Source organism: Dipteris shenzhenensis, chromosome 19 (assembly GCF_047967505.1).
Source record: "Dipteris shenzhenensis isolate YYH24624 ecotype China chromosome 19, Dip_SZ_1.0, whole genome shotgun sequence".
Lineage (NCBI taxonomy): Eukaryota > Viridiplantae > Streptophyta > Polypodiopsida > Gleicheniales > Dipteridaceae > Dipteris > Dipteris shenzhenensis.
In genome coordinates this window covers 36,148,821-36,172,763 of record NC_141614.1, presented here as the reverse complement: position 1 = coordinate 36,172,763, position 23,943 = coordinate 36,148,821, and the positions used below count along the sequence as shown (strand labels likewise).

The window sequence follows — 23,943 nt, the reverse complement described above, 5'->3', positions numbered from 1 at the left end:
TCTTTGAGGAAGGAGGCGCGTTGCCTCCCCGCCCATACTATGTGTAATATTGTATGCACTGCTACGCGGATCAGGTTTTATAAGCTCTTGTGAGCATCACCTTACTCATGTATTTGTTGGGCTTTAACTTGCAAAATAGGGACATCACGAAGTCGGTAATTAATCACCACCCGTGACATTTGTAGGGAGGGTCGGTTGACACATCTCATGTCCATATATATGAGCATTTGTTTTTCTGCCTTCAAGAATTTGATAAAATGGTAGGATTCAAGTTGAATTTAGAGGTAGGTGGAAGAAGACGACGGAAAGGCTCCCTAGTTGGAAGACTACGAACGAGTTTTTGTGATTCTTTTTCTTTCTCCCTATTTCCCCCTACTAGGAGCTAAGGCTAGCTCATGAAAAAATATACACGGCAAAATCACACAAGGCATTGGTCTAAACCCTATGTTCCGGAAGGCCGAGCTAATTCAAGGAAAGCTGGATCTGTTGCTTAGTTAATGAGGGTCACTGCAGTTGAGATCGAGCTCCTCGTTTAGATTTCATCTTCCACACCAGTTTTGCAGTCACAACAGCTTTTCTTGTACTTGCGGTTTTTGAAGCTTTCCATCGCAAGGGCTTTCCTGTGATTAGGAAGCAGAAGGCTTTTGACGCTTTGGAAACGGATTGGAGACAGTATTTGGGATTTGAGAAAGCAGTAAACGATTTTGTGTTGACATTTTACATTTTAGTCAAGCAAGCAGTTATCCTTTTATCAAGAACATTATCGAATCTCAAGGAGCTTGGTTTCCATTCGTGTATTCCCACGGGTCCGGCCATGAATTTTCAAGTCGTCGTGCTCGCTGGTGGCACGTCTAAGAAGCTCTTCCCCCTCGTTTCACAGGTGCCTCATGTCTGGACGACTAATGATTGTGACGTCATAAGTTTTACGTGTTGCTCTCTGCTTTGATCAGATGGAATGACGCTCCAGTGAAATATTTGATTACTCTTCCGCGACCTAACTTCGAATCAGGAGTTTAAATTGTGTGCTTCGTCATCCACTAAATTCTGCCGTGTAATCGCGTCACAGGACGTCCCAAAAGCCTTGCTGCCGGTTGGGAATCGGCCCGTTCTTTCATATGTTTTGGAACTTCTGGAGGCGAGCAATCTGAAGAATCTTATCGTGGTGAGTGGCAGGACATTTGTGAGCTATTATTCCCAACCGCTTTAGGACGTGAACTTACTACACTTGACCTTCATCTCTAAGTAGTGCGTGTGAAACATTGGACTTCTTCAGCGGAGGAGGAGAGTAGTGTCATGGAAATTTAAAAAATTATTTACAAAGACCTGTGATGCAGGTAGTGGCAGGTGCGGCTGCAGCTGTACGGGTTGGAGGCTGGATTTCAGGAGCTTATGATGATCGCTTACATGTAGAGGTGAAAATTGCTATGCAGATATAAGAGAAGATAATTTCTAGGAAGGGAAAGCGGAATGATGTGCCTCACGTTTGGAACGACTTTGGTTTTAATTAAGACGCCAGTGTTTGATAAGCAAGACGCACTTATACGTTTCTACAACAGGTTGCAGCTGTGGGAGAGGATGTGGGAACAGCAGATGCCTTGAGAGCAGTAGCACATCGTCTTATTGCAGATGACATTCTTGTAGGTTGAAAGCATTTTTTAAATCTCCAAATCATAGTGTGGGCAAAATTGCCAAACCTATGATTTTGTGCAATTTTGATGTACTGCAAGTAGCGTATCTATAGGCTGTAACCCAGACTTACTGTTCTCGTGCTTAATTTTGCTGAATGTTTGATATTTGCAGGTTGTAAGTGGAGATCTGGTTTGTGATGTCCCACTGGGTGCAGTTGCAGCTACACATGCCAGGCAAAGAGCAGCAATGACTGCCCTTCTATGTGCACGTCCAGCAGGTGGTGTCTCTGATGGTGGCTCTGGTCCAGGAGGAAAAGATAAAGCCAAGCAGCAAAGCCCTTGTGATGTTATAGGTCTTGATTTATCTCACCAGGTTCTTTTATTTATGGCATCAGGTATGCATCTAACACCTATCGTAAGGTTTGATGATGTTCAAATTTCATTTAGAAGCAACTTGATGATTGTCAGAAACAATTGTCGGAAATGTTTGAAACTTTCATATGCTTTGGGGTTTTGTTGTGCTGCACATGGGCCATAAGGGAAATGCTGTAAAATTTTTGTTCCTCCTTTTACCCCCTTGCAGCTTTTGCAGCTCCCCCTCACACCTTTCACACCTGTTGTGTGCGCATCATCCCTCTTGCGAATGTCAAAAGGTGGTAGATGTTAAATTTCCCTTCCCAAATATGTGTCTTGCAGCCAAGCTGGTTTATTCTAAATTCTACCATTGCTGGCTGTGTGCTAGGACTAAGAAAAATACTCTCTATACATGTACTCATGTATGTCTTTGAGGGCTGAAACATGTACTCTTTCAGGCCTGCTACCGGCTAGTGCCTCTCTCTTATCTTTCGGTTGCTCTAGGTGGCTGACAGCTCTTTGTCTCTCCTCCTGCCTTATTCTATGATGGCTGAAGCTACATAAAGGCTGTGTAGGCAAGAAAGGTGCAAGAAGCTAGGGGTCAATGGAAGTCTATAGCCCTCCATCGGAGTGAGGACCTCTTAGGCCTTGAGCATTTGTAAGGGAGAGGGAGAAGAGGAGCAGTCTGACTCTCTCCATTGTGAGGGTGCAGAATACCTGCCAACAGGGTACTTTATTTCTAATATGTTTGCATTGAACAGCAAAAGGAGAACCAAAATTGATCACACACACAAGATTAAGGGGTCAAGGTGGGGACCTGCCTGACGGCTTATATGAGCAACACACCATCTTACTCAAGAGATAGTGCAAGGCCAAACTTACAAGCAGGCTGGTGTAAAGAATACTGAACAAAGACAACTCTGGCTCACACGGGTGAGCATGCAAGGACATTTGGATGCACCGAAATAATTCTGCAAACACTGGGGAATGCAGGTCAATATAGATAAGACATAGTGATCCGAACACATAGTGAACAAGTGGATGTCACATTTGAAGGGGAGCCCTTGGAAACACGTACAAATCTCTAGGGCTGAATTTCACAGACAATTACAAATGGACTGCATGCATGGAAAGGAGGATTCTGGGAGGCTTGAAAGCTTTATATAGCTTCCAAAATAAATGCAATTTGTGGATTTGGAAAATGAGGAAATAAAAAACTCAAACACTAACCTTGTTAGGAAAAAAAAGTTTATAAAGAGAAAAAGTGCCCCTAACCCTTCCACTGCTTGGATATTAATATTTACAACAAGTTGTATCAGTGATTTATACCATCCACTGTTATGGATGAAGAGCAGCTGGAGGTTGTTGATGAGGATGAGGTTGTTGTCCCTTAGCAGATTCTTTATCATCCCCACCACTAAAGCAAAGTGGGTGGAAGGCTGTTTTTTGGCTGAGTATCCTCATCTCATTCAGCATTATGGGGAATCTTGAGAGACTAACACATGGGCAGGGTAATGTCTGCCATGTGGGAAGGAATCAAAGAATGAAGAAAAGTAAGGTACCTGGAGGAGCCATGGGGGCTGCAACAAATGGTGCTCATGGACGGAAAGTTGGCTATGGATGCTCAGCTTGGATTTGGCCTGACAGATGCATATTTGGAGCAGCACCAGATGCAAGGGTATTCCCAGGAGAGAGGCGCATGTGTGGCAAGCCAGGTGGTGGGGTTCGTGGGCAGGAAATCGACCTGCAGCAGGCCCTGGATATGGTGCAGCATGGCGGGCCAAAGAGAGCCTGCAGAGGGCTGCAAAAGGCAGGGGCATTGGGCAGGCATAAGGGCCTGCAAGAGGCTCCTACAATGGCAGAAGCAAAGCCCAAAAAGGGCCTGGCAAAAGCCCTTTTATAGGGCTGGTTGGACCAGCCAACCGAGTCAGCCAGGGGGAGGAAGAGAACCGACCAGCAGTCGGCCATTAAAGGCTGCTGGGTCGGTAGGTTTTCCCAGCCCTTGGGGGCCTATAAAAGGAGAGGCCTCAAGCCTCGTTAGATATCACTTGGAGCAGCAGTTCAGGGAGTAGCAGAATAGCCATTTTGGGCCTCTATCCAGGAGGATTCTGTTAGCAAGAGGGTGAGGTGGAAGACTGATAGAATTTGCCCAGGAGCTCACACAGTGTGGTGTGTGGTGTGGAATTGCGAACTTCTTAATGTGCATTTGATGTGCAAGCCAGTAAATAGACAATGCTCAGAGACAAATATAGAAGCAACACTTTATATTTCCGTCCATCTGCAAAGTAGGACAGGATACAATACCAAAAGGTTCTACTAGATGTCAAGCACTTCTAGATCTCTGAGCCCGCGTGCTCCACGTCAAGCGTATGTAGACTCTCTGTCCAGAGTGTTCTCCTCCACCTTACTGCCTGTGAATCAGCCTAGGTGGGCAGCACCTTGCTACCTTCCAACTCCCTTGGTCCTCCAGGATAGGCTCCAATTGTGCTGGTGTCTGCTGCTCCTGCCCACATGGCAGCCTGTTTGCTGCCCATGTGGCAGCCCCTCTATCTGTGTTTTCCTTGCTGTGAGGTGTTGCTCATGTGGCAACCCCCTCTCCAAGATTTTCCCTCTGGGCATGTCTTGCCCTAGGTCTCCCTCCCCCATGCTCTCCTCATATAGATGGGGAGGTTCGCTCGAAGTGGAGCACGCGGGCTCGAGTCTAGAGATAACCGGCAGATAGGAGGAGGACCTTGTGGTAATCAGAGGACGGTGGGACTCTGGATCAATCTCTTTTGTACTGTGTCCATAGCTTTGGATGGAGATGTATTATTTTGGTGTGTTCTATATCTGGCTGGTTCATTGATTGTCTATTGATGAGTTTGCACATCTATCCTATGCACATAAGTTAGGAGTTTGTGATTCCACACCCCACACCACACTGTGTGAGCTCCTGGGCTATTCTATCAGTCTTCCGCTTTGTGTACCCTCTTTTGGTCGATTTCTAACAGCTTATGCTTCCCACATGGCAGCCTTCATGCTGGCCTTTTGGCAGCCCTGCCTTGCACATGCCAACTTTGCAGCAACTCTCTCCTGCTCAATACTATCCTCACTCTCTCCTGCTCAATACTAATTGCAACTACGAGATGATGCACTCAATACACAAAGTGATACTGTGGATGTGAGTGAGAGAATTAGATGGAGAGAATGTACTGGACCTCCGAAGAGGAATAGATACAACTGAATAATGAATGCCCAGAGGGCTGAATACAACTGTATGTAAGGGCTGAAACCCTCACTGCAGAACTGGAAGACTAAGCTACCTAGAGGAGGTGAATCCTCACTAGATCCCTGAAGAGGCTGAGGCTGCCTTGGTGGTTTGTTGTGGGGAGGCCTGAGGTGGCATGAGAACTGAAGGCCAAGGGGCTGCCTTTTATAGGCCCTCTTGGGCCTCCAAAATTGACCGACCAGCATGGCCGACCCTGCTGCCTACCGATTGGGCTGTCGTGGATGACTGGCTGCTGACATGGCACCGACCAGTCCACTTGGCAGCTGACTGGCTGCTGATGTGGCACCTTTGCTGTGGCTGTTGCTGTGCGGGCTGCCTTTGAGCTGGCTGCCTGCGTGGCAGTCCAGGCCTTGTACTTATATGAAGTACCATACCTTGGTACAGTAAACCCACTTGGTTCCTACGGCCTTCCTCTTTCAGGGTCTATCAACCAGGTCTGAAGTATGGTTCTTCAGAATGGCCTCAATTTTAACATCCCTGGCAGCCTGCCACCGAGAGAGTCTCTTTGCTGGTCTTTGGTTCCACGGTCTTCTGGATTTGAACCATTAGAGCATAGGCCATGCTAGATGCTTTCATATGAGACCTTTTACCTCTGAATCTGAGCCATTAGAGCATAGGTCACGATAGATGCTTTCCTCTGAGTCCTTTACCTCTTAACGACTCTTGGAAATATATCTGACTCTTGAATTCTACAAGGTCTTCAGTTACCATCTTTGTAGCTTTCTTTCCTTTGTTGGGTCCGTTTTGTCGGCTTATATTTTCTTAGACTCTGACTTTGAATCTTCAGTCTCAAGATCTTTTTTCTCATTTTCTCGTGTGATTGAAATCCTCAGTCTTTGGGAAATGACTAGAACTTTTGGTGCGGTTGCTTGTGGCTCGGAGTCTGTCTTTTGGAATATACATCCTTGCCTACACTAGCTTTTTTGTCTCTAGCTCATATAGTGGATAGGTCTTTGATTCCTTTATGTACCCAACATAGATACACTTTTTGCTCCAATCTGCTTTGTTCACGCATATACAAGAACTAGAACAAAAAATCCTTAAATTCAAAATAATTAGTTTCCTTTCTTCACTTTGGTGTTTATTTTCTTTAGGATGTGAGGAAACGTATGCCCAAAGCATATCTTCCAAGACCCGATTTACCCTTTCTGTTTGCCCATCAGACTTCGGATGATGAGCGGAACTTATCGTCATGATTGAGTCAACCCTTCACCTATGGAGTGCCGACAAAAACTCAATACGAAGAGCTTGTATAAATGGATGCTCAAGTACGTGTGGGTGTGTGGATTTGTATGTGTGAGAGCATATGCTTATAGTATGGTCTACATCCACTGTTGGGTGCTGATGACGTGAGTGGGGATGTCAAAGTAGCTAGTCTCTGCTATGTGTGATGGAGTTTATGGTTTTCAACCTTATGAGTGACTATCATGAGATTGAAACTGCACTATGTTGTGTTTTAAGAGGATGAGTTGGGGCATGTTCCTAGATTCATCTAGATGTATGATTCTGTCGTATTAGGGGTCATGCAAATTTCACCGTGTGAAGTTTTCGTCCATGTTGCGGCCTGTTGGTACTGCGATAATTCTTTCTATCTTAAGTGATGCTTTGCCCTTGCCCTAGCAGCTAGATTTAGATGCTCGTCTTGGAGAGACTAAAATGAAATTGTTTAGTCTTCATAAGCAGTTCTAGCTTGGATGAACTACTTTTTGATTATCCTTCTCCTTTAGTGCTATTTTGTCATGGCTGAGTTTGCCCCTCACCTTTGGAGTGCTGATAGAAACTCAGTACAAAGACTTTGTATATATGTATCCTCAAGTATGTGTGGGTGTGTGGATTTGTATGTGAGAGCATATGTTTATCCTGCGGTCTACACCTACTGTTGGGCGCTAACGAGGTCGGTGGGGATGTCATAGTAGCTAGTTCTTGCTATGCGCGTGGAGTTTATGGTTTTCAACCTTACGAGTGACTGTCATGAGATTGAAACTGCACTATGTTGTGTTTTCAGAGAATGAGTTTGGGCATGTTCTTGGATTCATCTAGATATATGCTTCTGTCGTATTAGCAGACATGCAAATATCACCTTGTGAAGTTTTTGTCCATGTCGCGAACTGTTGGTATTGCGATAATTCTTTCTATCTTAAGTGATGTGTTGCCCTATGAGATAGATTTAGATGCTCATCTTGGAGAGACTAAATAAAACCCTTTAGTCTTCACAAGCAATTGTAGCTTGAATGAAGAGATTTTCAACTACTTTTTCACTAGCCTTCTCCTTTAGTGCTAGCCTTCGTCATGGCTGAGTCAGCCCTTCACCTCTAGAGTGCCGATAGAAACTTAGTACAAAGACCTTTGTATAAATGGATGCTGTGGGTGTGTGGGTTTGTATGTGTGAGAGCATATGTTTGTACTATGGTCTACACCCACTGTTGAGCGCTAATGATGTTAGTGGGGATGTCATAGTGACTATCATGAGATTGAAACTGTACTATGCTGTGTTTTTAGAGGATGAGTTTGGGCATGTTCATGGATTCTTCTAGGTATATTCTTCTGTCGTATTAGCGGACATGCAAATTTCACCTTGTGAAGTTTTCGTCCATGTTGCGGCCTGTTGGTATTGTGATAATTCTTTCTATCTTAAGTGGTGTGTTGCCCTATGAGCTAGATTTATATGCTCATCTTGGAGAGACTAAATGAAATCGTTTAGTCTTCACAAGCAGTTATAGCTTGAATGAAGAGATTTTGGACCACTTTTTGAGTAGCCTTCTCCTTTAGTGCTAGCCTTTGTCATGGCTGTGCCATCCGTTCACCTTCGGAGTGCCGACAGAAACTCAGTACAAAGACCTTTGTATAAATGGATGCTCAAGTATGTGTGGGTGTGTGGATTTGTATGTGAGCATATGCTTATACCACTGTTGGGCGTTAATGACGTTAGTGGGGATGTCAGAGTAGCTACCATTAAATTGAAACTGCACTATGTCGTGTTTTTAGAGGATGAGTTTGGGCATGTTCCTAGATTCATCTAGATATACAACTTTTTATTTCAGAATTGCTAGCTATTTTGAATGTAGAACTAGCCATCCGCCACCTAAGTAGATGGTATGACCCTTGAGTTTTGGTTTATTCGCGTGGAGCCCTGTGTGTGGACGTGCAGCCAATACCGACCAAAATGACCATTGGCCCTCTCAGAGAATCATAAAGGTCAGCTCCTCACTCAATGCGACTCAAAGCATCAGCAATGTTATGGTGCTTCCTTCACTTTAAACTGGTGAAGAGACAATTGAGCAATGGTGGAGGTCAGCATCTCCTGAAGTCATTGTAGTGAGAGAGGTCTTTGCTTATGGGGGTGCCCGCCCATTAGGTAGGGTACAGAGAGAGGGCCTGTTGCTTGTGGGTGTGCCTGCCCCTGTGAGGGTAGTCTAGGGTAGGGCAGGTATGACGTGGGTTGCGTGGCCATCTTGGCCCTCCTTGCTGGTCCATATACTGTCCCATGGTAGCCCTCGTGGAGGCACATCTTGCTGCGCAGTGGGGAAGTTGTGAGGTGGGGCTAGTAGGGATGTTTTGCCAGGCCCTAGCAGCCCTCTATAGGTGCTGGTCGGCCCAGGGTAGGGAAGCAGGGGTCAGCCCTTGTAAAGAGGCAGTAGGGCTAGGAGGAAGGGCCTACAGCCCTCTTGTAGGGCTGTGCAGAAGCCCATGGTAGGGCAGCAGGGGTCAGCCCTTGTAGAGAGGCAGTAGGGCTAGGAGGAAGGGCCTACAGCCCTCTTGTAGGGCTGTGCAGAAGCCCATTTATAGGGCCTAAGGCAGTTGGCCCTAGAGCCCTGCTAGTTGGGCTGGAGGGCAGGGGGTGCAGCCCTCTTCTATCTGGGATAGCATTTGAGAAGCACAACTTTCTTATCATCATCGTCAGGTGGGGATTTAAGGTAGTGAGTTGTTGTACAAGGATACCTAAAGCATTGAGATTCAAGGAGGAATCCTTAATGGACATCTTATAAAATTACTGCTTGAGAAAGAGTTTGGAATTGTTAAGATCATATTATTCAGACTTTCCTGTAGCTCTTGAGCTGTACTGTCAAGATCAAGATGATGAATGTAGTTGTCTGCAAGACCAAGACTAATATTGGTGAGAGCTCGATCATTTTTGTCATTCTATGCAATCATCACAGCTGCATTTGCAGGCTTGGTCTCGGTTCTCTTGACGACATTCCACACTCTGTACTGCATACGGACGAGATGTACCTTTGTCTCCCAATGCATAAAGTTTGTACCAAAGAATTTCTCGATCTAAGAAGCAAGATAGGGAAATTCCATTTGGTGAAGATTGATAATAAGTCCATGAACTTGAGGTGTCTTGTTCAGCAACCAGAGCAGCGGTGGACATGAGAGTTCCAGGCCGATAGAGGTTGAAGTTGAGGTTGGGCAGGCTGGGGCTGTTAATGGTGGCGCAATCCAGATAAGAACGAGCCTGCCTGAAGCATACGAACAACAACAGCAGGTGGTGGTAGGCTGATGAGATGACAGCAGCGGTCATAAGGCAGAGCAAAAAAAAAAGAGGAGTATCAAGAACATCGGCCTACTATCTGCAGCAGCAACGTGTCAATTGCATAAGGCCAGTAGTTATTGAGGGATGTCCATTTTGTGGGTTCATTTAAATTCAGCAATAAGATGGACCGTTGACCCTTGTAGCCTGAAGAGAAGGGGTATCAAATTTTTTTTTCCGAAAAAACAGTTCTAATTATATTACTTCGAGAACAAGATACAAGAGGTCAGCTTATAGCTGACGGGCTGCGTACACAAACCGGACGCAGCCCAAAAGGTAGCATAATAAATCATACTCTCACGGAGGAATATGCTGAGTGTGAATGAACAGCCATCGGGGTGGTGAGTAGTGCCACCGAAGGCCCTGCGTAGTCTGCTCGAAGAAGAGGCTCTGTGAATCCCAAGCCTGGAGGAAGCGTCTCCGCTTCTCCTGACCAGCCCGGGAGTCTCCCTGAATCTGGTCCCACTGGCCTCTGAGGGTATGAATAATCTCACTCCAAATCTCCGCCATGATCTGGGCAGTCGATAAGGAGGTGCCACCGAGGATCTGCGCGCAGCGCGAGGTCCAGATGTGCCATCCTGTAATGCTGCTGATAATCTCCCAGACTGGCTGCCTCTCCCGAACTCCTGTATCAGCCTCTGCTAGGTGCTGTGGGATACCCTCGAGCGGCCCCCACGTCCCCTGTGTGATAAGGAAAGTGGGGTCCTGCTGGCATGCCTCGAACAAGTGATGAAGACCAGGTGCGGTGCTGCACCAACAGAACGCGCCCCAAGTGATCACTCCTAGCTCTGGTGCTGCACGAGTAAGAAGCCCGAAAGTCCACCTCCACACTTCCTGGGCGCGCATGCAGCTCCACAGGCAGTGTTTTGGTGACTCCTCATCCGCATGGCAAATCTGACAGCAACCGTCCTGGCCTATCTGCCTCAACCAGCTCCCCACTGGAAGACCTTTGTGGGTAAGAAGCCACAGGAAGTACGAGATCTTCCGCGGCCGCCAGCTCTCCCACAAGGCCTTCCAGAAAGCCTGCAAAAAGAACCTGGAGATACCCTGTGCGTACCAGCTAGGACGCTGGGTGGGGGGGCGGCTCTGCATCCTCCCGAGAATTCGCCTGCCCAGAGTCGTGCTGTAAGCGAAGAAGGAAGTCTGCCCCTGTCCTGTCACAATCTCTGGCCACCACCACTCTCCTGGGTCCCACTCAAGCTCTGACAAGGCCCGCCCCTCCCAGAGCCAAAGACGCCAAAGCTGCAACTGGTCCTGCTCGATACTAGGGTCGGTATGCCAGACCTTCCCCAGAAGGCCTACGACCCTAACCCTCTGCCACGGTAGTAGGGGGTCAATGAGCGCATCCTCTCTCCTGAGTCGTCCGTCCCCTGAAACCGCGAAGAAGGCGATAGAGGAGTCATCCAAACGTCCTGCGACCACCAGTGGGATGCCACGGGGGGTGAACTGTCCCAGCCAGTGGGTGTCTCCAGGCATGAAGACCTGAGGCTCAGGTGGAGCCAACCAAGCGGCTGGGATCGCTCCGTCGATCTCCGTGCGTCTCGCCTGGACTCCGCGTGCACCTCCCGCTGCGTCTGCCAGATCGGCCATCTCCAGATGTCTGTACGTATCCCTCCAAACTCGAAGGGACCGGGCTGGCCCCCTCATCCAGCCGTCCCACCTGATATGTGATCTCTCCCCCAACTGAAGGCCCTCGGCGTCTCTGACCTGCCCATTCCAGACGAGCGGCTGGCGATCGATCTCCTCCTGACAGCTGGGCTGGGACTGAATGAGACTGAGACGGAGCCGCCTCCAAACCATGAGGAGGCTACGAACGAGTGGGGAGCGGGGCTGAGTGAGCGGGGCGGAAGTGAAGATCCACCTGAAGGACGGTAGCCACTCTCCACCTCGGCGCGGGACACAAGAGCCGACTCCCTGCTGGAGTAACATCTTCCACGTCTGCCCCCCTGGGGTCAAACCGCGGATGATAAGCTTGCCTAACAAGGCCTGACTCTGAAGCTCTGGATCAATGACCCCCAGACCCCCCTCCGCCTGCGGAAGAATGACTGTCTGCCAAGCAACCCTGGCTCTGGTATCTCTCTGCCCATCCTCCCCAGACCAAAGAAAGTTCCGAACCAACCTCCTGAGCTGTGCCACGCTGGATCTCGAGAAGCACCAACAGGAAGCCACATACCAAGCCGTGGCTAGAAGGACCTGGTTAACTACTAAAGCACGACCTGCAAGGGACAGCTTAGCAGTGCTCCAGAAAGCCAGCTTCCGTCGGATGGAATCTAGCACCGGGAGAAACTGCTGAGCTAGCGTAATGTCTAGGCCAACCTGGAAGCCAAGGTATCTAGCTGTCTGACCACGTGGAATCCATCTGAAGCCCAGGAATCGCCCCCACTGAGAACACGCCCCCGGGTCTGTGAGAAAACCAATTGATTTGTTCCAGTTGATTTTCGCACCAGCGGCCGAGCAAAAAACCTCCAGGGCCATCCGCACCCTCTCTAGCATCCTCTCATCGTCCTGGACATAAAGGGCTGTATCATCTGCGTACTCTGAGTCCAGAAGCTCCGTGTCCTCCCGGAGTGGAAGGCGAACACCCCTGAGCCCTGTGGACCTCGCCCGAAGGTAGTAAGTCATGGCCTCGGCGAAGAAGAGAAACAGATAAGGAGCCAGGGGACAACCCTGACGAACTGATCTCTCCAAGCTGAAACGCTCACCCATCCTGCCTCCAATGATGACTCTGCTAGACGCTGTCCTGTACAAAGCTGAGATACCCTGAATCCAGCCTGCCGGGAAACCTAGCCGCTCCAGAGTCCCCTCCAAAAAGGACCAATCCACGCGATCGTAGGCCTTCTCGAAGTCGAGAAGTAAAATGGCAAGGTGTGAACCGTTGTACTGAGCCCACTCCGCCGCCTCTGAAAAGGTGAAGACATTATCCAGGATACTGCGGTCCTGGACAAAGCCTGTCTGAGTGTCATGGACGAGGTCTGGGAGTAGAGGTCGAACTCTGGCACTGATCATCTTGGCGAGGATTTTGTAGGCAGTGGTAAGGAGAGTGATCGGACGCCACTGGCGGATCTCCTGTCTATCTCCTCCCTTCGGGATGAGGCAAATCAGTCCCGAGGAGAGGCTCTCTGGCATCTGACCGCTGCTGAAAATCCCCTGCAGAGCTGCAAGGAGGGGCTGATGGATCTGGTCCCAGAAGGAGGTGAAGAAAGCTCGGGATAGCCCATCCTCACCTGGGCATTTCTGCCCATCAATAGCCATCAAGGCCTCCAACATCTCCTCCGCGGTGAACGGCGCCAACAAAGACGCCTGCATGCTGGGCTGGACCAGGGATGGAATGTGCCTCCACACCTCCTCACGGTCACGACTAGCACGAGGGGCAAGTGGCTCCTGCTGGAAGAGGGTCCTGTAGAAGTCAGTGGCCAACCCCATGACCTCCCCCGGGTCCGTAACAATGTGACCATCCGCTGTCCTGAGACTCCGTAGCTGATCACCTGCAGCTCTCTGGCCGTGTGTCCTGAAGAACTCCCTGCACATCCGGTCACCCTTCCGGGCCCAGAAGGAGAGAGAGGCGTGATAGGAGAACTCGGAGCGACGCTGGAGGGTCTCCTCCAAGAGGGCTCTGGCTCGAAGGGCCTGGATCCGAAGCTCCTCCGAGCCCGGGGAAGACTGCTGAAGTCGCTGAATGGAGGCGAGGTCCCTCCGAAGAGCTCTCTCTCTGCCCCACCAATCCTGTCGAACCTGTAGGGCTGCGAGCTGGCAGATCTGGCTGGACTCCTGCAGAGCCTACGCGACCGAGTCTACCAGATCCATGCCCTCCCCCCAGTCTCTGTCCCAAAGACTGCAAATGCTGCTACGGACGTCCACCCTCGAGAAGATGGAATCGGGAATCCTGCATGATCGGGGGGGGAGAGTCTGGGCTGCCGAATCTAATGAGAGGAGCACAGGCGCATGGTCGGATAGTGTCGTCCCTGGAACAATGCCCGCCTGGCCACCTCTGCTGATGGCCCAATCACTGACATAAAACCTATCAAGCCGCTCCAGGAGTCTGCCTCCTTCCCTGCGGAAGCCCCAAGAGAAGTCCAGGCTCCCGTGCCAACGCCGGAAGGACGGGTCTCTCCAACTGTCCCTCCCTCCTGTCGCGAAGATGAAAGAGTCCCAAGCTGACTGCTCTGCCTGAGCCATACCTGTGAACTCCGGATCTCTACCCTGCTGGTCCTCCAGGGTCTCCAGGTTGTTGAAGTCTCCTCCAACAATCCAGGAATCCATGTTTGGAAGAATCCCTGTAAGTGTCCTCCAAAAGGTGGCTCTGCATCTGAGGTCTGTGGGAGCATAAATGTTGAGGATTCCTATCTTGGATCCCTCCAAATTCAGGCCTACCCAAAGGGCTCGGCCTGGGATCAACGTGCCGTGACCGAAAACTGACTGAGCTAACTGCTCGCACACGGAGGTACAGACCCCCCCGCTCCTCCCCTGTGCGCCGATCGAAGGCTCCCAATAAGTGTAGGAGCGTCCAGGGAGAACCTTCCCGCAGCTACGGGCATGAGCCGCAGAAAGCTTGTGCTCCTGGAGCAGCAGTACATCCAATCGACCAATCACTGCAGGCTGAAGTTCCTGACGCAAAATGAGCTTCCTGGGACCACGGGTACTCGAAGAGTGAAACCCGTTCACATTCCAGGAAACGAGGTGTAGGCTCATGGAGAGGGATGGGGGGCTGCGAACAGCTGTCTGCTCGCAGTCGAAGTCGAAGAAGAATCAGACATATCGGAGTGGAGGCGCTGCCGCTTGTGAGAAGGTTTGGAGGGGGAGACGGGGTCGTCCTGCCCGTTCTTCAAAACCTTCAGCAAAGGCGAGAGGCCCCTAGTGCCATGAACAAATGCTTTCTCGAGCCAGCTCGAGATCTCTGAAGCAGTCATCCCGTAGAAGGTTCGGAGTTTCTGTTGGGACCAAGCTCTGACATCCTGGGGAAGAGGCCATTCCAGGGGGGGTCTGAGGATCACGATCAATCGGAAACGTTTGGCAGCGCAACGCCACCGCAAGCGCACATCGCCCTCGGACCACTAAGTCTCGAGGAGCTGCCCACCGGACGGGCCTATCCAGGAGCAAATCTGGGCGTGTGTCTGCTCTCTGAGAGCCTCCCACACCGAGTCGTCTGTCCAGGTCTCGGTGCCATTGCTGAGGAACGTGAAGGCGAAGCTAGGGCCATCCCTGGGAGCCAAGGCACCAATCCTCCCATCCGCCCCTTTGCGGAGCATGAAGATACTAATGTCGAGACAAGCCGGGAAGGTCCCAAGGTCGGCCACATCCAGGTAGTCCCAGGGGCCAGATCTGTAAAAGTCTCGAGGGAGCTCTCTCTCCTGGAGCTGAGACCCAGCTGAGTCTGCCACTGAGGGGCTAGCGGGAAGGGAAACCTGCTCCACTGGTGGTACAGACACCAGGTGTCCTGCAAGCGGGGGAGGAAGGGGAGGAGGCTGCGGGATAGGCGACTCGGGCTCCACGGAGGCGACTGGCGGAGAAGGTGGAGGAGGTGGAGCGGAGGCTGCACTCGGCTGGGAAGGCGACGGTGCAGCTAACTCTGTAGGAGGGGCGAGGGGAGCAGGGGGGGGAGGGGGCTGGGGATGCATCTGGAACTGGGGCTGAGAGGGAGGGGGAGGGGGAGGGGACTGAGGAAAAGGAGGCGGGGGCTGAAACTGCGGGGCGGGCGAAGGGGGGGGAAACTGGGGAAACCGGGGAGAAGGCGGGGGGGTGGGGGAGAGGAGGATCTGAGGCTGTGGAGGGCGGGCTGCCGTCGAAGAAGAGGCTCTCCCAGGTCCCTGGGGCATCTGCCTGTCAGGCCTGTGGAGTGCTGCTGCAGGAATGGTGACCTCTGCCTCCTTGCCTTTATCCGAAATCTTCTTATTCTTTCCTCTTTTCCTTCGAACCTCGGTCCAACCGCCCACTACCTCTGGCCCAAGCTCCGACTGCCTCGGCTCCTCCTGACGTGGCTGTCCGGGGGGGGGAGGTGGGGGCGGAGGGGGCGGGGGCGGGGGCGGGGAGGGTCGAGACGAGCTGGCAAAGCGTGGACAAGCAGCCGCCAAGTGCCCAAAGCCATGGCACCGCAGGCAGTCGCAGGATCCGCCACAGCCACACGGACTCGGGGAGCTCCTGCCGTGGTCACCGCATCGGCAAAGGTGTCGTGCATAACCCAGCCAAAATGGGAGCCCAAGTCCCTGACAATCGGCCGCAGCTCAGTAGCAAGCCCTGGAAAAACGAGTGTCACTGGGTGGCGAGGTATACGGAACCGAGTATCGAAATCCGCTGCGCTGAAACCACGGTACCACGGGACTATCATGATGATCTTCCCATCCACCGATGTGGGGGAACCGGCAACCAGATTGCTCGCAGCTTTCTCACTGGAGAGTTTGAGCCAGAAGATGCCCCTTCCCATAAGGGCCACCTCCTCAATGTGGCCATCCTCTAGCAAGAGAGTGGACTGGAGCCAGTCCCTGATGGTAGACCTGGAGGGGGAGTGTCCAATGACTCTACCGTAAACAGAGGTACGAGCAAAGTCACTGGCTACCGCCTGAACACGGGATGATTGTTGCTCTGTCAGGATAACGCGGTAGGCATCTGGAGAGGGAGGGTCCGACTGGGCCTCCGGATCCGGGCTGGGGGCCGCCATACCGCCAAGACTAACTGCAAGCTTCCGATGAAGAAAAACAGGCTGCCACCCAAGAAGGGGATGAAGCGGCGGTGGAGCCTGGGGGTGAGGCGGGCGAGGCGAAATGAAGGGTCGGAGGGGTCGAAGTTGAGGGCGGGGCGAAGGCTGCGGGGTGCGGGGAGTACGGAAGGGGCGAGAGGGCGGGGGGGGGGGTGAAGTTGGAATGGCGGGGGTGGAGAGGTGAAGCGGGGGGGCGAGGGGAGCGGAATGAGGCGGAGGCGGGTGAAGCGAGGGGTGAAGGAGCAGCGAGGGGGCGGGTTGGAGCGGGGTGGATGGCGAGGGAGCAGCGAGGGGCGGAATGGCGGAGGCGGGGCGAGGGCGAGGCGGGCTGGGGGGAGAGAGAGAGAGAGAGAGAGAGAGAGAGAGAGAGAGAGAGAGAGAAAAAAAAAAAAAAGAAAGAAAGACGCGGGATGGAGCGCACGGTTAGAGCGGCGGCGAGGGGGGGTTAGAGCGGAGGCGGTTATAGCGGCAGCGAGGGGGGGGGGTTAGAGCGGGGGCGAGGGGCGGGGTGGAGCGAGGGGGCGGGATGGAGCGGAGGTAAGGGGGCGGGATGGAGCGAGGGGGCGGGTTGGAGCGAGGGGGGGAGGGGCGAGGGGCGGGTTGGAGCGAGGGGGCGGATTGGAGCGAGGGGGCGAGGGGCGGGTTGGAGCGAGGGGGCGGGAAGGAGCGGAGGCAAGGGGGCGGGATGGAGCGAGGGGGCGGGATGGAGCGAGGGGGCGGCTGGAGCGGAGGTGAGGCGAGGGGTAGCGGGAGGGGTGGAGGTGGTCGCAGCGAGGGGGGGGGGGGGAGCGAGGGGGGAGGTAGGGGCTAACGGCGAGGGGGGGAGGGGAAGCTCGCAGGAGCGCTTGCAGTCTGCCAGTGCTGTTTGAGAGAGAAGGGGTATCAAATAGGATCTGGCATCTGTCCTTTGGATTCGATAGTCATTCTCTATTATGACAAAGCAGGTTTAAACAATGTGTTTGATATAGTGTTGCTATGGGGAGGGACTTTAGACGTTGTGGCACCATTTTTACGTGACCATACCTGTCAGAGATGATATGTATTTTTAAGATTATGTAGCTATTCATAGGTCAGATTCGCCATGTTTTGGCAGAGGCATTATCCTGGTTGGTTCAAAAAGGGATCGCGGAGACCCTAATGGCTTGTAAAAAATCCTCACAAGAGTGGAAGATGGGCTCATGGATGTCACAATAAGAGAAAATTTTTAGTCGTACATCCAGGGTTGAAGCCTTATGTTGCCTCACATGTGATAACTTAAGATCCTTGGAATATCAAGGAAGTTCTAAACATTGTAGGAAGTTATCTTCTCAGAAGCAGCTTTTACAGAACTGCCTTCAGCAAGTTTCATCAGAATATCCACAAATGCATGTTTCCCTGCACAAAGGAATAAGGCGAGCATCAGGCTAGTAGGATAAATAGCTACACCTGAGCAAAACCTGGAATGAGTTTTGTAGCCTTTTCTTCTGTGTCGAGCTGCCATTGGAGATATTGCTTGCCATGGTTGGGGTCTTTGCGCTCCTCCTCTCCCAAGTAAGGTACTCGTTCTTTTAGCCACAAGTTAAACCCAAAATAAGTTCTGTAGCTGCCGTTGGACCAGGCTCAATGTGCCCCATCATTCCAGATTCAGGAAGCTATTCTTTCTTGCTATGTGCTTTTGTATCCCGTTCGGTGAACTCCATTGTGTAATTGTGTTCTCTATAAATTTCTTGAGTTTGCCCTGGGAATGGGGTATTTAGAGTGCACGGCGTGTGTGCATGCACTAACAATATCTGGAGCACACAGCTTTCTAGTAGTAAAAATGCTTCGTCAAATGGGCCAGTGATGGATTTTCATCTGTGCTGTCATTGTAGCTGCCCAGGTTGATAAGGAATTGCGAATTTGTAAATCAATACTTCGTGCCTGTGGCCAGGTACTTTTCTATATAAGTTTTTCTTCGTACTGATGCCTACATCAGTTAATTTAAACAGGGTTGAGGTCATAGAATAGCCGATTATTTAGAAGCTGAATTCTTGTGCTCGTTTCACAGATGGAAATACGCACTGATCTAGTTGATGCACACCTTTATGCCTTCAAAAGGTTTGTGACCAAGCTTCAGCTGTATTGCATCATTTTCTTTGAAAGTTGCCTGTGCAAATAGTATCCAAAAAATGGTACCATCTGTGATTTCATCTGAAAGATTGAGATGCACAGAGCCATTGTGCAGGAAGTATTGGATCAGCGGCCAGGGATCCATAGTATTAAGCAAGAGTTGGTACCCTACCTTCTGCGATCACAATTGGTAAAGTTTTCAACAAATCTGTATTCTGTGCCGTCTATGACAACAGTACTGACATATGATGTAATTTTATTTGAGGACCTTATTAATTTGACATTAATCATGTCACAGAGATTTGAGTTGGCTGCAGTAGGTGAGACACAGATGGAGGATGGTGTGGAAGCTATACGTACAGTAGAGAAAAGCATATGGAGTCCTTTGTTTCACCTTTCACCCAGTGGTCCCCTCTCAACAGAACAACTTTTATCAGTTAGAAGGGGTGGATCATTGCCACATCAATTGAGGTGTTGTGCTTATGTTACAAGCAAAGATAGATACTGTGCTCGTGCAAATTCAATCCAGGCCTTCAGTGACATCAATCGAGATGTAAGTTATCCCATTGAATTTATTATGTAAAATTGAATATGAAAGATTCTTATTTTTGATAGGACAACCATGTTTCATTGGTAAATGAGCTTCATGTGTTTCAGGTTGCTGGAGAGACGGCCATACATCTAACTGGATATGAGGTATCCAGGCATAACAATGTAATTCATCCTACGGCTGAATATGGATCGAAATCAACGGTAATGCCAATGTGAAGGCCTTTACTTCTCTACTCCTTGTCTAATATAGTATGCATTATTAACTTGAAATTCAATCACAGGTCGGGCCACATTGTATGCTGGGTGAGGGCTCACAAATGGGTGACAAATGCAGCATCAAACGGTCTGTGGTTGGTCGTCATTGTCGAATTGGATCTGGTGTCAAGGTATGCTATCGAATAAAGGGAACTGCGGTTGGATTTCTTCTTATGATCAAATGGCGAGGCAAATGCTTTTCATTTGGGTCTTTCATAAAAACATATTGCGATTCAGATCATGAACTCCGTAGTAATGAATCATGTCACTCTGGAGGATGGTTGTCAAGTCCAAGGCTCAGTCATCTGCAGCAATGTGCATCTTCAAGAGCGTGTTATATTAAAGGATTGCCAAGTAAGTGAACTCTTCAAGCTTTGCATTATGGTCATATTTATGTTTCTTAATCTTCTATCAACGCTGCTTGTTTGAAGTGCAGGTTGGCCCTGCATATGTTGTCACAACTGGTGAATACCGGGCTGAGGCTCTTGCCAAAAGAGAAAGGACATGACATTATATCTAAATTATGTCTACATGAGCTTTACTGGTGCCCCAAGTCGAGAAAAATGTGAAGGCCAGTAAGTATAAAGGTTACATAATGTTTGTCAGGTCTTGGTGTGCTTGCTTCATTGTAAATGGAAGTGGAATATTCCAGGAAAGAACGGCAGCAAGGATGGTCATGGCCTGTGCGGACTAATCTCTTCTAGTGATGTGTTGACATCCAGTAATGTCACAGGATTGATTCCATGGGAAAGCATGAGTATTGTCTAATGAGCAGGCTTTTTGCTATTTTATTTGCTTGCCATTGATATGTTTGTCAAGAAAGTGAATTTGTTTACTATGAGGGCTACTTCGAATTGCAATTAGCATTTTGAAATTGAGAAATTTTGTACTAGTCCACATTACATAATAAAAAGCTCAGATCTCTAATGGGCACTCTGAATGGGTGCAGACTTGTGCATAGCCACCAAATTGCCGCAGACTTGTATTTTGTCGAAAAGCATGAGAGAGAGAGGGCAGGCGAGAGCGAGAGGGAGAGGGGGTGGGCAAGGGAGGGAGGGAGAGGGGGTGACAACAGATGTTTTATTTTGTTCATCTAGGCGATGCTGCTCCATATAGGGATTTGAGAATTTGACAATTACCTTTTAGACCCAAGAAATATGCCAAAAAAAAAGAGACACCCCTATTCACAAAAAGCCATCCCTTTTGTTAAAAGATGCAACCCTTGGTGAATGAGTGCTCCCCATTGTGCTTCATAGACCCTTTCATGTCAAAGGACTTTCTTGGCAACCTTCATCCCCAAATCGTGACCATACATGCATGCATGTATTGACAATGTTTCAAGGTTGGGCTTCAACATTTTTACACGCTTGTGACTCCCTTGGTTATTCCAAGTGTCCCTTGATTAGCTTGTGGCACATCCCATTGTCAACCGCATTCACTCGTATCTCTTGATAGATGATCATCTCTATTGATCACCAACTGTGTAGCTTGGCACAAGTGGCATAATCATGGATTCATCATCACCCCTCATTGTGTGTTGATCTGGCTCAATCATATTGACATTCTCGATGTAGTGACTTGATTCATCTTCCTATGGGTCTTGTATCAATTGCTTATTGTGGGTTTGTAATAGTAGTTTGAGTTTCTATTAGTTGCTTCATCATTTTAGTGCCAATATGCTTGGTAGAGCTATATCAACTTCATAAGTGTCCCAATTTATGAATACAATTGCCATCCTAGATCCTTATTCAGGATGCACTATTGCTTAGCTTAGCATGGCCATCTATATGAGAGGATGAAGCATTCTCCTTTGTACCCTTTACGTTGCATATTTGATTTTGAATTGTTGGGACTTGGAACTTGCCAACCATTGACATATTTGCTCATGAAATAGCATCACCTTATTTCACAACCATAAATCAAAGACATCAGTGGATTCAATGCGAGGATTTGCAAATTGTGTGGAGTCCTCTACATAGACAACATAACACAATGCCTTAAGGGAGGGTTTGAACTCTTATGAAGGAAAGAGCACCATAGGCTTTGGTACCATGTTGAATAAGGTGGAAAGAGTGAGTAAACAAGAGATGACTAGATCGCTCGGACATCTTGTGAGACATTGCAAGAAGGGGTGGATCAAAAAATTGAGTCGGTTGAAAGAAGAGCTTGGACTTGAGAAACCAAACCAATAGCCTTGAGATTGGATTCATAGATTGAGATATGACTATCAACATGTCCATTACGGAGTAGTGTCACATGATCTATATCCTTTTGTGAAGTAGAGGGTAGCACATGTTGCTCAAATCATGCTGAGAATAAGACCGGGGAGGAAGAGGATGAAGAGGCCAATTTTATGCAAATTTTGAGGCCTTTGGATACACTCATGGATATGAGGATCCAGATACTGAATAGGTTGGTAGTCTAGTAGGTACTTTAGGGAAGTACAACTTCTTGTGTTTGCAACCAAAATTGTGGATTAGGGTACATTTTATTTGTATGCTTTAGTCATGTTCATTTCAATTGCATGCTTTAGTCATAGTGTTTGTTTAGGTGCAGGGTGAAAGCCTCCTAGAGAGACATGAGGGAAATTCTCGAGTCAAAAGCATTTGGAGATGTCTACAGGTCTTCAAAAGATGCCAATGTCATGGATCATGCGATGATATTGACTCTTTGCATGGCGATGAGGATTTTCCAAGGTGAATGCTAAACAAGGAACAATAGGGATGACAAGTCTTGGTAGGTATAAGATTCAAACCTATGTAGAGCTTGGTCAAAATTTGGTTGTGGAGGTAGCTTGGAGTTGTTCCAGAGTTCCAAAGCTTCTGGAAGGAATCCAGGTGGTAAGGATCTACGTAGCAGCCACAGAGAGATCATTTCAAGGATCAATGTTACAGATGCACCTTGAGCTAGAAGGGGTTGAAATAAACTTAAGGAAAATGTGGGGGCCCTTATAAAGGCGAGCATTTAATCTTTCTCAACCTCTCATTGCCAAGACAATGTGTGAGTCTATATGCTTCGCGACAAACCAAATGAGTACTCAAACACAATTTTTTTCATCTTGGTTTCCTTAGGTCTTATAGACCATGCTAAGTAAAAGTTTTGATCATTTTTATTCATTTGAACATAATTTTGACGTAACTCTCTCAATGTTCAATCCCAAAAGTGACCAGGCACGTTCTACTACAACAAAGAGCATTAAAAGTCGCTTTAAGATGTGTAGTGTCCAGCATCGTGTGAGCTCTTCCTTTTGTGTAGTTCGACTTTTGGAGGTCCACATTCATGACAAAATATGAAGAGGGGAGAGGAGAAGAGTGGAGATGAGGAGAGGGGGCACAGCTAGAGAGCACACCACAAATGACTAAATGTACACTAGATTTAGTTGAAAATGTAGAATATATATAAGCCCATTTAGGGTTGGGGTTAGGGCATCTAACCCTTTCCTTTATAGCACTCTATTGGGTTAGTGCTATGCACATATGATAACATGATGTTGAGCATGATCTCTTAACACCTTCCCTCAAGATCAACATCATGAAGTAGGCCTTTCCTCAAGATGATGATTCTGGGGAATCGAAGAAGGGTTGAGCATTACATTCCATCACACTCCTTTAATGGGAATGTTCTTACTCTGCGTTAAACCAAGAGCTTGTCGGTGTTTCTTGAAAAGCTCTTTACTGAGTGGTTTGGTAAAGATGTCTGCAACATTCTCTTTGCTATCACAATGCTGCAATGTGATGTCACCAAGTAACACTCTTTCTCTGATGAAGTGCTCTCTGACATCAATGTGCTTTGCCTTGGAGTGATATATTGGATTCTTGGCCAATGCTTTACTTGAATTGCTTTGCCTTTCTGAGCATATGTCAATCTGGCTGGTGGATTGCTTTTCCTAGTAGACCGTCTGAGTTACTGTGGCTCTGCTTGGGGTGTTTCTGGCAATTCTTGCTCTTCTTTGTCAACCTTTTCTGTAGATGACTGTGAAATTGATGTGTATCTCTCATGTGTGTTTGAGGTCTTCCATTCTGATTCCTCATCATAGATTACATCTCTAGAGATAATGACCTTGCAGTTGATGGGATACAACTTGTATGCTTTGCTTTCTTCACTGTAGCCAACCATGATGCATTTGTGTGACTTTGCATCCAATTTCCTGCGATGGTCATCGTGTATGTGGGCATATGATATGCAACCAAATATGTGGAGATGCCCAATATGTGGCTTGTGTCCAGTGAATGCTTCATATGTTGTCATACCCTGTATTGGTTCGGTAGGAAGCCGATTTAGTTTGCAATGGCTATTGCTTCTGCTTAATACTGATTCGGAAGATGCTTCTCACTAAGCATTGCTCTACCACTATCTGTTAAAGTATTATTCTTCCTTTTAGCTCTTGCATTCTATTGAGGAGTATTTGCACAAGTGAATTGTCTTTGAATGCCGTGACTTCTGCAAAAGTTCATGAATGCTGAAGACATGCATTCACCTCCTCCATCTAATCTCATGACTTTGATCTTTCTACCATGGCTTTGAATTCTTGAAATCTGGAAAAGACTTCAGATTTCTCTTTCAAAAAGTAGACCCA

General features: G+C 48.8%; 1 protein-coding gene across 3 annotated transcripts; it reads left to right on the top strand.

Annotated features, from left to right (window-relative positions):
- Positions 1-320: 320 nt before the first annotated feature.
- Positions 321-22,295, top strand: LOC147890409 (transferases/nucleotidyltransferase). 3 transcript variants are annotated; one of them, XR_015542749.1, is made up of 14 exons: positions 321-880; positions 1,067-1,162; positions 1,335-1,412; positions 1,557-1,637; positions 1,801-2,023; positions 18,323-18,381; positions 18,499-18,548; positions 18,663-18,750; positions 18,859-19,113; positions 19,218-19,313; positions 19,447-19,498; positions 19,605-19,721; positions 19,804-19,909; positions 21,094-22,295. XR_015542749.1 is itself a non-coding variant. In XM_087390720.1 (14 exons), the coding sequence occupies exons 1-13, from the start codon at positions 815-817 to the stop codon at positions 19,873-19,875; spliced, it is 1,386 nt and encodes a 461-aa protein (XP_087246846.1). In that variant the 5' UTR covers positions 321-814; the 3' UTR covers positions 19,876-19,909; positions 21,094-22,295. The 3 variants fall into 3 exon arrangements, 2 of the variants coding, with proteins under 2 accessions (XP_087246846.1, XP_087246845.1); XM_087390720.1 differs by having other exon boundaries at positions 19,394-19,498; XM_087390719.1 differs by lacking the exon at positions 21,094-22,295 and having other exon boundaries at positions 19,394-19,498; positions 19,804-20,276.
- The last annotated feature ends 1,648 nt before the right edge of the window (positions 22,296-23,943 follow it).

Coding starts and splice junctions, on each gene's coding strand:
- LOC147890409 (XM_087390720.1), top strand. CDS start 815: ATGAATTTTCAAGTCGTCGTGCTCGCTGGTGGCACGTCTAAGAAGCTC. Junction 1,413..1,556: donor ATGATCGCTTACATGTAGAG/GTGAAAATTGCT, acceptor TTTCTACAACAG/GTTGCAGCTGTGGGAGAGGA. Junction 18,382..18,498: donor TACTTCGTGCCTGTGGCCAG/GTACTTTTCTAT, acceptor CTCGTTTCACAG/ATGGAAATACGCACTGATCT.